Raw genomic sequence first — 13,924 nt, 5'->3', positions numbered from 1 at the left:
AGGAACAAATATGCAGACTGGAATGATAATAAAATCAAAGACCTGTGATTGGGAAGCTCTGCAGGGAGAGATGAACATCAGCTCCTTGCATGGGCACCAGGCTGTCAGACAAAATTGCTGATGAGTTTTAGTAACCTTTGGCTGTTGCACAAAGAATGTCCAGCTTAGTTAATGGCATCTTTAATGCTTCAAGTGTTTTCTCATGACAGGTCTATTATGGTAGTTGTCTAAAGATTGCTTTGTGATCCCTTATAAATTTACCACCTAAGGGACATTTGTCTTCACTTTCAGTTACTGGATTTTGGTGTGGAGCATGAGAGGCTTGACAAAAACTGTGCTTGCTTATAAAATTTGGAAATGGGCATATGTTTGCAAATCAGATAATGATAGCCTTAAACGTTGTAAGAGAAACACAATTTAAGTCTTAAACAGCTTGTTTTATTTTTTCAGGGTTTTTAATGTTTATTACTTGAGTTATTGAAGTGAGGTCTGTACGGCTTTCCCTACTGTGCAGGTCTGCCTACAGCGAGGCACTGGGATAGTCCTGGGGAGCAGGAAATCCAAATTTATTCTCAATCCAATGCAACTGAGAGAGTGCTTGTGTGCAGCAGGGTCAATGCTCAGTAAATCTGCTCTGCACACTTTGATGTAGTTATGAGGACAAACTGCCTAGAGTTCCCTCATACTTCCTTCACATAACAGAACTTGTGACAGCAGCTGCTGCAGTGCAGCCTTCCACGACATCTCTGCCATCTGTTCCCTCCTCCTTGGTAAAGACAGAGTGAACAGCCCAGGCAGACAACTCAGCTGGAAACTCATGATTTTGGGGGGTTGAGACAACTTTCAATCTCACCTTTGAAATTATATAGATCATGGCTGTGCACAAGCACATCTTGCAAGCTGCATCTTCTGAGGAGGATGCAAAGAGCTCAAGTGTTCCACATCTCGCATCAGTCCAAGCTGCCAAGAAATGGTGTTTTAAATCATAGCAAAATGTCTCAAAGTAAATATTAAAAAGAGGCATTAGCATGATGATTTTGTATGTGTGTCAGTATGAGCCAATTTTGGCTCAGCAGAGCTGATTGATGTTCTAAAGATACCACCTGAATGTTGGTCTTAGAGGTACCACCTACTAAAAGTACAGATACATTGGTTTTCCTGAAGTGTTTTTCTTCCTTTAATAGGGGAGCCATCAATTTGCTGGCTAATCCTTAATTAGGTAGACATTATTTTCCTGAGCTGTTTTTTTCTTTTAAATCGAGGCAGTAACTAGGGACTAAGTACAGACAGGCTACTTTGAGACAGGCCTCTTTGAGCTTTTCAGGGGGTCTGAAGCCTGTAGCTGTTGCACAGATTACTGAGCGATGAGGAGTCTTCATGGTAGGAAAAAATACAGAACCATCGCAGATTTACTAAAATTTCAATATCCTGTCCCATGCATGGAAATTCCACCTCACAGTTCATCTTGCACTGTGAGGACTATCTGGGGCAGAGCCAACAACTAAATGCTGATTAAAGCCCATATTACATTTTAAAAGTAACACCGATTGAAATAGGTAAGTGCTGTAGTTATGTGTAGCTTTGGGTTATTCTTTAATTGTAATATTCTCAGCAGAAACACAGAAGTGTCAACAGGCAGCCCATCTAAAATAAAACAAAACAATTTCTATGGGAACAGGAGTGAAAGCTTTAAAATGGCTATAATTGTGTAACTAAATTTTGTACCCCACCCACTTGCACTTTAGCGGTGTTTTGACATAGGTTTCTTAATTGTTGTGGATTTTGTGGGGATTAACTAACTACTGATATTAAAAGTGTTGGTAGTTTGAACATGAAATGTGTATGTCTCATTCACAAAAACAAACTATTAAAAAAGTACATCCTAGAAATTGTATTTACTTTCTCAGTATGACTCCATATGGATACAACGTTTGAGGGAGTCTGCCTTTCAATACTTTGTGCCTTTTTTCTACCTATTCTTACACTGTGGACATAAATAGTGAACCCCTAATTATTCATCCCTTTTATTTGCTAGATAACACTCAATATTTATGTAAATAGATGGTATTTCCATATGCTTTTATAGAATTACCCTTGTATTACATAGGGATGGAAGAACCTGGTTTTGGAAGACTGAGAAAAGATTGCAGAGGAAACAACCGTTTTCCCCTAATCCAGTTATGGTAATGTGGAGACTTTGTATGGATAATTATGTTGTGGGTAGTAGATGGAATTAAAAATATCAGATTGGTTAGATAAAAATATATGTTGGCCCATGTATCACTCCAATACATCATGCCATGAAGATTTGAAAGTACAGAATTATCAAAGCATAAAGTACACAGAATAATTAAATTGTGGCTTGAAATATTGCCAGTCTTTAAACAGAACATGTGCAGAATATAGCAAAACCATCAGTTTTGTAACAGGATATATTAGCAGTAGAACGACAATTCAGTTAGAGGAGTAGTTACACAAACGAAAAGTAGCTGCATGCGAAGGAAGAAAAATAATGAATTAGGAAACTGGGTTTTAAGGGCTACTGTGAGGTGTAGCCAAAGATTTTGCAGTGGAAAATTTGGTCTCTGACAGAGACAAATTGTGAAGTCCAGAAACATGTAGATCTGTTTCCCAAAGGGATTACTAAGCTAGAATAAAGAATGTTGTAGGCAATGGTATTGTTGGTGGATATTTCTTTTGTTTAGAATTCCCTGTAGTAAGATCAAGGAAGATAAACATAGGTTCATTAGTATGTACGCTTCTCTACTTATTTTAGTCTCACCATACAGCTCCACGAAGGAAAGAGAGAAGAAGAAAATAGCAGTGCAACATGTTTCTAATATTTGTGCATAGCTCTCTACCAGGCAATGTATTACACTGAGACAAAGAGAGTAAAATAAGGTCTCTGGAGTCTTTTATGCCATAAATTGTATTTCTGTGTTATTGTATTTCCATTTATTTTAGTGATCCTGTCCTGGTATGAAATTGGTTCAATAAAAGGAAGAATCAATTTGAAAATTAGTGCTTGTAGCCTTGCAGCTTGTAACATGAACACTGTAGTAAAACAAGGCCAGGTCTGATGGGATTAAACTGGTCTGTCATTAACTGGTTTACGATGACAACAGAGGTTGTATTGCAATGCCCCCGGGGTTTATAGTTTGGCCTTGTTTTTCTGATTGGAGCAGGCAACAGAGTGAGTCTGTAAATACATTTTCTCATTTTATAGTCAACTTAGTTAATGGTGCATGAGTAGATGGATTTCCAACCATATGTTGCTAAGGGGCTCTGTGCAGGTGAAGGGGGGCTATACCTTCAAGAGTTAGTTAAAATTGAAGCTTCTGTGACTGACAGAATTATTTTAATTCATATGTTGCAAATTCTGTTCTATATTTTAACTCACAAATTCTTTTTTGGAGTAGAAGTCCCTCAGTTTAAGCAATGGATAATCAATTGTGTTTTCTATCACCAGCTTCCACAGAACAAAAATTTTGGTTCAGGGAACACAAAATTCATAAAAATAAGTGTCACGCAAATATTTTGTAACATGGGGTAGGAAGATTTGCCTCCTGTACTTCCTAATGGGAAGGCAGTCCCCGCCAGCAGTGCTGCTGAGCACAGACAGGCTGTCCTGGTTTGCGTCTGCAAGCCTAGTCATAAAATCAGTGGATTTGATATTAGAAGGTCTATGGCATTAAGACAGCCCATCCTAATATTAAAACGGGATACAACTTGAAGAATAGAAAATTAGTATAGTGAAAAAAAAACAACTGTCCCAGTGTGCTTGAATATGTGTAGACCACTTAGATACAACCACATACATTACAGCAGGAGTGGATCTGTGCAGGTAAAGGGTCAGTCTGACTCTCCACACTGTACATTTTTCACTTCAAACTCGCTCTAGTCTGGTTAGGTAGATTGGACACACAGTTCCATCTGAGAGCAATCAAGGTTGTGCACTCAAGACCACTTTGGGATATAAAGTAAGGCAGGAGGGGATGTTTGAGCACTTTAGAAGTGCACTGTAAATCCCAAATCGAACTCTTGATACAGTTCCACCCCAATTTCTTGATGTTAAATCATTGTAATGATAAAGAACTATCGAGATGTTTTACCCATATATGAAAAACAATTTTACAAGTGTGGTTAAAGGTGATTATAAATTTCTCAGAGTGATGATCACCTGCTCGTTCCCTTGACTTCCTTAGGAACATCCATCTCACTACAAAGCAGTCAGCTCTTATCCAGAATTTCTAAGTCACTGACAGAGCAACAACTACTGTGGATCTGGCCCATAATGCTTTTTCTTTTTTTACTTCACAGCGCTACAAACCTTTGTCTTCTCTCATTTTAGCATTCCTTCTCTTGTGTTTACCCATTTTTAGCATTCAGGACAAGAAAATAAATTAATCAAAAATGTGCCTGATTGATTGTGTTATGATCATGTGGCTTTGCTTGTTTGCTGTAGATGCAAGTAGTTGTCAGAACCAGCTCTCAGTCATGACTCAATGAGCAAGTCACCAATGACAAAACTGTCTACCAAATCTAAGTCCCCTCCTGCCCAGTCCAGGAATTCTGGCTAAGAATCTGTATTCATGCATGGGAACGTGAGTAATCCTTTTGAGCTTATGCTGGAAAGTTCCACTGTTGCAGCTTCTTCCCCCACACAGTTTGATTTCTTTATTCTATGGTTTGAAAAATGAGGAACTCCGGATGAACACACTTTCACAGACAGGGCAAGCCATGGCACCCCTTTCCAGGATGCCAGTAGCAGTGACTTGATTGCAATGATTCAGTTTCTGTCCTTCTTCATCCCGCACGGACTAAACACTTTCCTCTTCTTTCGTGATGCTATAATCTGCTAGCAGTGTAACACTGATTTCTGAGCCATGCATGCTGCCCATGATCGATGGGGCTCTGGTAGGAGAACTGCTCTGGGGAGCACTGGAAGGCTTTGCACAGAATGCTGACTTGCAGCATAATACTTGTTTTTTAAAATGTTGCCGGAAGCTTTTACTCAGCCAATAAAGAGCAAAAGGATTGACACAGGAATTGCTGAAGGCCAAGGCACGGGAAAAAATAGTTGCTATCAGATGAAAGGTGGAAGCATCAACAGAAGTGTGGTATGTGAAAGAGCGGTACAGGTAGAGGATGTGGTTGGGCAACCAGCAGAAGGCAAACAGAGCCACAAGCACCAGCACTGTCTTTGCAACTCTCTTGCGGGATTCAATCTACAAGAAAGTAATTCATAGCTGGTATTAATAGCAATTATTAAAACGTTTGTGTTGTTGGTGCTGATTTGCAAAGCAGTGTAAAAGTCGAAAGGCACAAGTAACCAAAAAAGCAAAATATAGAAAGGAAAATGACCAAACAAAAACCCCAAACCAGAAGAGATAAACAGGAAAATAAATCTATTTTATAATTTTTTAACAAAGTATTCCCAGTGCAGAGCACATTTCCTCTCCATTATAAATCATATGACACTCTTATCTAGACTAGGATTTAAAAGTACTGTAATTAATATGTCAGCTCACATGGATGTGGTCCCAGTGTTTAAAATTCAGTGTTTTAACTCTTGAGTTTACAGGGTCATGGTAAAGCATGACAGAGCTGTCTCTCTTTAGGAAAGCACGGACACTCACAAATAATGAGTCGGGAGCATGTGCCTAAGTGCACAGCTGAGTTTGGATTCAAATTTGGTATGGGCTGAATTTGTGGAGCTTTTTACTCCATTGTCAGGCAAAGATACTTAAGAATTTGGATCTAATCAGCACAATAGATTTTGGAAAATTGGTTTAGTTTAGTTTAGTGTTTAGAGTTTTCAGTTTAGTGTTGGATCAGAGCTTACCTGCTTACGGGCATGACCGTGTTCTTCTGCTGGCATGTTGGATGTACTTTTATATAAAGTTCTGGCAATAAGAAAGTAGTAGACAGAAATGACAGCTAAGGGCACAATATAGAACACTAAGAAGCAAACCAGGGAGTGAGCTTCCTGTAAGATCTTCCCAGATGCAGGGTAGGGGGCACATGCTTCAAAAGTTACATTTTTCTCAGGATTGCTGAAAGAATACAAATCTGAAAAAAGAGCCTCTGGGATAGCAAATATCATGGAGACGATCCAAACACAGCCAGCTTTACAGCAGGTCTTCAGGAGTGCATCTGAAGTCTGCAGTTCCAAGGGTTTAACAATGGCTCTGTACCTAAAATGACCAACATCACTGTCAGAACAGAGAAATAATGCAAGCACTGACACTGCAAAATTCCTAAGGCTAAAGCCATTACTGGTCTTGCTAAACAAAAGGTGCTGGAATCCTCTTGGAAATGAAAACAGACACTAGCTCTTTGGAATTAAAATGGAAATGTAAAAATTAATTTCAAGCATGTATTTTAATGGATTGGCAGGCAGGAGTTGCCATTAAAACCTTCCGATGTAAAGATGACTTCTAAAGTTTGGATTGGGATCACTAAGGGCAATTATCACTCCTAATTTCATGATACTGCCTTGAAAGATAAATGAGGGAATTAGTATGCAATATTAGGGCACAAATTAGTATGCAAAACTGATGAAGTTTTTCTATGAAACGGGTTAACTATTTTATAAATACGTGAAACCAAGCATGTTCGCCCCTCCTTTCTTCCGTCTTCCTAAGACCCCTGCTGAGTGCAGTGATCTGACTCAAAATAATGCTCCAGGATTCAAACATATTTATGCAGGAGAGGGCACTGCTGTTTATTCATGCCTGTGATTCTGCAGCATGTGGACTGAGTCAGGCATATGAGAAAAAATCTGCATTTATCTGTAGATGTGTGATAATCTGTGTGGAAGTGGGACATGGAGGAAGACCAACTTCCATGAAGGCAGAGGAAGCACAGGAAACAATATACCCTGTCCCTAAAGGACTAGGGAGTCTTGATAATGTAGAAAGAAGCAACCCCTCTAGTTGGGACACAAGGCTGGCACGAAAAGAAAGGCGGTGAAAAGAGACCCAGAGGATAAAACAGCTTAGCTGTACCATTTTGCACAAGCTGAGGATCTGGTCTTTTTCTCCTCTAGGCAAATTTAAATAGAAAGCTGGAAGCTGGCTTGCTACTTATCAAATAAATAAAATTTTTATTGACTTTGAGTTCTTTTAGCATATTGGAACATGGCAGTCTGGCATTAAGCACAAGACTGATCTGAGCTTGCTCTGTAAGTTTATGATGTAGTTAATCTGTAATAATGTGGTGCAGAGTATTTATATATAACAGCTACCATGAATAATTAAATACATAAGCAAGTGTCTAAACCATAGAATGAGAGAAGAGTTGGGGTTGGAAGGGATCTTTAAAGGTCATCTAGTCATGGTGAATTCTGAATTGACATCCTAGAGGACCAAGACCTTGGAGCTACAATAGATAGTTTGGTGTAAACATTAGCTTTGTCTTCAGCAGTAGTTAAAAGCCCCTAAAATAAACCTCAACTAAAACAACAACAAAAAAGCAAAATGTTAGGTAGTATTAGGAAAATAAATGGAGAGCAAAAGAGAAAGTTGTGCAACTACCTGTATCCATGATTCATGCAAATTTTGATTACCATGTGTTGCTCTGCACACCTTAACTGAAAGAAACACAAAGAACCTGAGGATGGATTACAACATGAATAGCCTGGAGACATGAATAGGGATCACTGTCTCTTCTAACACAAGTGCAAGCACCATCAAATGTAGCCATGTGCAGTGTAGAGATAAAAGGAGTTGTTTTGTACAAGCAGTGATAGTCATTGCTAAGCGAGTTTGAGAAGAGGCTGAACAAGTATCCAGAAGAGAAATTCTTTGAGATTATTAAATAGACAGAAACCACATCTGTTCGGTGTCATCTGAAGGCATGGGATTAAATATGTAGTTGGACAGAGGTTTTTATTCTTCCTATGTGTCTTTTGTTGTTCTTATACTGCCACTGCTGGAGGCTGGTATTGGTCTACATGGATCCTTGATTTGACCCTATGTGGCCATTCCTGTGCTGGCTGATTATTTTGGAGTACAGTAACAGTACCACTGGTAAAATTCTGAATGAACATGAACAATTTGCTATTACATACAATCCGCAATTTCTGGCAGTCAAGATGAAGATCTTTTTCTCTCTTAATACTAAATATAATTTTCTTGTTTTTCTACTCCTCAATGCTCCTGCTTCTGCTGATCGAACTGAAATCTCATCTTAGTTTTGTTCATTCAAGAAAGAAGTATACAGAAAACAGATTCAGCACTTCCTGACAGCAGTCAGAACACCAGTCCCTCCTAGCAATGCTGTCATTACAACCTGAGTTTAATTTCATGACCCCTGGGCTAAAATATTTCTGTAAAAGATAAAAGAACTGCAAGAGAAAAAAGAAAAACAAACAACACTTTTTAAGGTGAAAATTACATTAGCCATCAAATCATGAGAGTCATTCCTTTGTCCCCCAGTCTCTTCTGTGTTTTCTTTTGGCTTTTTATCCCATGACAGATTTTTATGTTCTAGGATTTTAAAGCCTCCCTGAGTGCACAGGTTAAAGAATTTTCACTCATATTCAGTTTTATTTTTCATCTTCCTTGAGTACTTCACTGTACCACTAGATAGCACCAATACACTGTCCTTTTCCCAATGTACGCCATTTCACTTTTCTGTGCAATTGAGAAAAACCCTTGTACTGTACTTCAAACTAATAAAAGGTCAGAAGAGTTAAAGAGTTTTTCGTGCTTCAGTCCCTTCAAAAGAAGTGCTACAATTTTACTAACACATATTTTTAAGTTACATGGGAGACTGGTAGTTTGGGATTTTTAGTCTGCACAATGTGCTGTTTAAGACTCTGAAAAATTATAATATCTGCCATTTTATTATTTTCTTACTTCAAACCTGCATCATCTCCTGGCAAATCAGTTGCGCAGACCCACCTGTCAGCACTGAGAACAGTCAGGGTAAACACTGATACTCCAACTGATGTTAACTGGATAAAAGACAACAGCTTGCACCCAATTCTTCCAAAAAGCCAGGTATCCACAATGTAACGTGTTGCATCTATAGGCACACATGTTAACAAAAGCAGCAGGTCTCCGAAGGCCAGGCTGGTGATGAAGATGTTGGGAACCGTCTGCATTGATTTAATCCTGAAAAAAACTTTGATGAGTATTGCATTTCCAAGGAGACCCACAGAAATGATCACAGCATATGTAACATAAATTGTGCACAGTATTTCTAATCCTGGAAAGGAGTCTTCGGTCCACTTTTCATTTGTGGTTTCATTATCAGAGCTTGATTTCAGTTCTGTACCATCCACAGATGCACACAAAGTCTGATTAGCTGATTGCAAGTAAAATTGAGACATTTTTTTAACTGTTTCTTCTCCGCAGGCTGGACTTGAATTGATCAAAAAATGTTTAATATTTAGCTTGCAGCATGTCAGCAGGATCAATGGAAAGGTACAAGTTTGTGTCTGAAATTCAGATTCCTGTTGCACATTAACTATAACTATTTTCACCCCCTTCTGGATGTCAAAACATGCCTAGGAGAAATGCACATTGATCTTGTTCTGAACCGGAGAGGAGGAGAATTTTTTTATTGGCTTTTCAGTGAGTGGAGCAGAGAGGGAGGAGGAAAAGAGAAACAGGATTCCTTTAAAGACATTAGCTGAAATAAGGTGGGGTTTTTCCTGGAGATGTCTGGCAAGTAAATATCATACCTTATCAAAATTGTAACATTAGGATTTGTATATTACGTAGCAAGCTTTTGTTACTGTTGTTCAAAATTTTCTAAAATGAAAATAAAATGGAAAACTGAAATAGTTTTCTCAATAGTATGGGTAAGCAGAGAATATACTAATTTAACACAAAACTCTTCAGTATACATTAATGGCAGATAAAATATATCAGAATATAATTAGTATTTACTGAAAAAGCTCCAGAGACATGCTCTGATTAGCCTTTCTATCACAGAAATTCAGTGACTTTCCGAAAGGCAATATGAAACCAAAATTTATGGCCACAGTCCTGATAACACTTAGGTTTTTTGCTTTGAAATAGTCCCACTGACATCCCACAACTTACTCTAAAGTTCAAACAAGTTTGTTGGTAGTTTCTGGATAGATGCCTGTTACCTTGCAATAACTCACGTAAAGTGTATGTATTAGCTTTGAACGGTACAACTGATGGTTCACATCTTCAGAGAGAAAAATTACTTTTTCTTTCTCAATCAGACATGTTAGTAGTAGTAGTATGGGTTTTCTTACCTTTATATTAGTCAACAATCAAATCTCAAATATGTGCTCAAATCAGCTTACTTTGATGAACTCCTGATCAACTATTCTAAGATACAAGAAATGTAGTGCATTGAGTTAAATCTCCTAAAATTAAGAAAACAGATCTAATATCTAAGTTGCAGGAGTGGAAAAGGGATCAAAAGACTGAAGTCTTATGCCTTGAAAATTAAGATCAGTCACTGGACTACTTTTCCTTTGCATTGTTCTTGAGCTGTGACATTGGAGTGGAGAAGGTACCCTGCTCAAATCACAAAAGCAACCTTATAGCTGAGTCCCTTTAGCTGCGCATAAGCAGGCACACAAAATCAAGCTTGTTTCATTCACCAAAAAAAAAAAAAAATTCTCTAACTACTAAGCATGAAAAGCCTAATATTTCCTCTCCCAGTCCCAATCCTTCCAAATATAACCATGCCATACATATCAGGTGATGAAAGACCAGGTGGTAGATTGCACATCAAATGGAAGATCTGTGCTGTGGCATGGTGGGAGAAGGAGTCACTGATAGAAGGAGGATTCATGAGTTAAAAATTCCAATTATGCTTTTTGAAAGTGCTTTTAGAAGAGAAGCTGTCATCAACCAGTACATGTCCTTTCATGCAGGCACAGTGTGTAGGTTGCTTACAGATTTAGGTACCTTTGAGGATCCTGATTATGTTGTCCACCCACACTGGTGTAGTACCATGCATTATACTTAATACAAAGTTCAGTAACTGTAGCAGATTGTGACAGTTTAATGTCAGATACTTACATAAAATGTTTCATTTTCCTGTATGGGAGATTCAGGGTGTCACCAAACATTGGGAACTAACTGCACTCCACCAAGTGTTGAGTACTCAAGGGTGGCATCTGAATGACGCATCGGGTGTTTAGCTGAAACTGGAATGGAGCTGAAAGAAGCTCATTGCTTGCCTTGAATTGCGCTAGAGGTTGGTTGATGCACCAAAGCTCAGCCAGAAGTAGAGATCCCAACCAACTCTTACAGTCCCTGAGCTTCCATAGCCATTCGAGAGATTCAGGCTGGCAGTGTGAACTCTGAGGCTCAGTGGTATTGTGACGCGAGCATTTTGTATATTGGGATGGAGGACCTGAACTGATATCCCTCTGTGTAACTCACAATCCACAGGACTGGGTTCTTGAGCTGTGAGTTGCTCCCAGCAAGCAATCTGGGGGATGATTCAGGTATGAAGGGAAAGCAGATAGACCTCACAACCCATATTAAAGCCTCTTGAGGACATCAACATGTGTCACAGATACAAGCAACTCCAGAAAGTGGCAAAAGCTTAAAATTCCTTTTAGTCCTGGTGCATCATGTGCCGTTCATCCCAAACTGGACCTGAGTTCATGTATCCTGACCTGAATGCCCATTCTGATTCTTCACGCTTTAGAAACCCCCGCTATCTGGAAACACAGACTCATTTTCCTGGCTCTTTCTCTCTCTAACAGGGTACAGTACATATGTCTAACCCTGCTCAGAGCAGCATGAAATTCTGCTTGGTTTCCTCTTTCCACTGAAAGCCTGCTTTCCCCCCATCTTTCTGCCTCCCCAGGGGAATGTGGCAGAAGGAAGTTTCATCATTTCTCACAATTCTTTCTTCAGTCCTTATATTACTGGAGGTTTTAGGTAGTTGCCCAGCTTCTCTCTTTATGGAGCCTAAGATACTGTCTTAGTGGATCAATAGGAAGTGAAGAACACTATTTTCAAAAAGCACACAAAGTAACATTGTCTAGACTCAATGAAAATCTGAAGGACAGACAGCAAACCACATCTGCAACATTTTTATGATAGCAGAATATTAGCTATTTCTGGTAGCTTTCTGTTGTTCAAATACAGCTGAAAAGGAAGAGAAAGGCATTGTTAATCCAAACTGTGAAGTAATCTAAGGCATTATTTTAGAGCTTTGCCTCCTGGTGTGAAAAGTAATTTAAGTAATTCTGGCTATTTTTTCAGATTCCAGCTACAGAGAAAATAAATGCTCCTTTTGAACTTCATGCTGCAAAAAACATGAGAAAAATACTCAGGATTATATAATTTAGCTGTACTTTTAATGTAAAATTTCTGTTTTAATGCAGTGTGACGGCTGACTTAAATCACTGCCATGTGCTGCATAGTGTCACCCACTCAGAAAAATCTTCTAGAACCATTTGCTCTGCACCAAGCCAAAATATGAAGAAAACAGCCAAAATCTTAACTCACTCATTAAAGAAAATTATTTTACAAAATATTCATTATTTTGTGTTGCTTAATTTTGGTATTTCAAGGTACATTGGTCATGCTGCATTGATCATTATTGACACAAATACGTAAGAATGCTTTGTAGCTAAAGTGCTAGGGGCACAAAACTGATGTACATTGAACTCCAGATATATTAGCCAGCCTGGTGTTTTTAGGATAATTTTAACTCACTTTTTTCAGTTGTTATTTGTATAATTTCTGAATAGGACTATTTAGTAGTCTTAATTCTTCTTTTATATCTCAAATTCATTTTAGACCCTTTGATTGCCTCTCCTAGCCGTTTCACCATCTATTTATTGCTGGCAGATGTATCCTTCATTTCTCCGGCGAGTGAACTGACGTTTATGTTTGTCAGGTGTTAACAGTACAGAGATTCTGAACAGCTTGTCAGTCCTAGCTCTGAATTGGGTAGACTCTGTTGTGGCATCTTCTCTTAAAAAGGGCTTTTCTTAGGTTAGGATTTCTCCTACAGATGAGCCTGGTTGCTGTCCGTGTGCCCAAACTCTTTAGTGCAAAGCAGGACTTTCCTCTGTGACACCACTGGCACATTTCTCCTACTCCTCCCAGAATGGAGAAAACTGATTTAAATCTAGCAGTCTGACCAGATCAATGTAAATCTGTCTCTTTCAACAAATCCCAGTACCCTTCCTTTTAGGTCATGTTTATCTGACATGATCGAAAGATTTTTGCTCCTTCATCAAAAAGTCCTGACCTGGAGTCCTTTAACAACTCCAGCTTACAAGCCAGACTTTGCATTTGTTACTAGGACTTCTGAAATGTATTTATCTTCCTAGTGTTTTCTGAACTGGCTTTGCCACTTTTGTTTTGGGAAGAGGAGTCCCTGCTCTAGAGACAACCTTCTCAGGGATGGGTGTGTGTAATTGCCTTGTTTGACTTACAGTCAGAAGGTGTTACGGCTTTAGTGTCTTCTCTTTAAACTGAAATTGCCAATGGCATGACACATAACGGCAAGATGAGGGACAAAAACCATTTCATGGCTGTGTGACTGCTCCCAATCCATTTTGTAGTTTTAAGGCAGGCAAGTATTAAGTGGAAAAGCCTGAATGCACACTGGAGTGAGCATCCATGTCAGAGAGAGCAGTCCATGTTCAGAGCAGATTACCAGCACATTCAGGGCTGTGTTCTCTTCTACTCTGTTCCTCTGGGAGAACGGAAATAAGTAATTTGCATGCACCACATTGAGTGCCTCCAAAAACAGAGAGAACATCACCTCCCCATCTTGCCAGGCATCTATTTCAGAGCGGCAAGTCTCAGGCAAAGGGGAGGAATGTTGCAGAGGGCACTGTCCACACTGGATTTCTTCACATGTGATGACAAGATCTTTATTTCAGTGTCTGTCAATCTGATGGTTTTCATCACTAAGTGGGAACATCTCTATTGACTTTTTTACCATTGCCCAG

At 39.0% G+C, this 13,924-nt stretch overlaps 1 protein-coding gene across 1 annotated transcript; it reads right to left on the bottom strand.

The window, feature by feature from the left end:
- Window positions 1-4,820: 4,820 nt before the first annotated feature.
- Window positions 4,821-9,340, bottom strand: BRS3 (bombesin receptor subtype 3). The gene is made up of 3 exons (XM_005526088.2): window positions 8,910-9,340; window positions 5,846-6,197; window positions 4,821-5,228 (listed from the first exon to the last, which is right to left on the bottom strand). Exons 1-3 carry the CDS (start codon window positions 9,338-9,340, stop codon window positions 4,821-4,823), a joined length of 1,191 nt encoding a protein of 396 aa, XP_005526145.1.
- Window positions 9,341-13,924: the final 4,584 nt, after the last annotated feature.

Source organism: Pseudopodoces humilis, chromosome 15 (genome assembly GCF_049639895.1).
Source record: "Pseudopodoces humilis isolate 2021_Gansu_Grassland_sample_001 chromosome 15, ASM4963989v1, whole genome shotgun sequence".
Lineage (NCBI taxonomy): Eukaryota > Metazoa > Chordata > Aves > Passeriformes > Paridae > Pseudopodoces > Pseudopodoces humilis.
The sequence above is the reverse complement of the archived record's forward strand: the minus strand, read 5'-3'. Positions and strand labels throughout refer to the sequence as shown.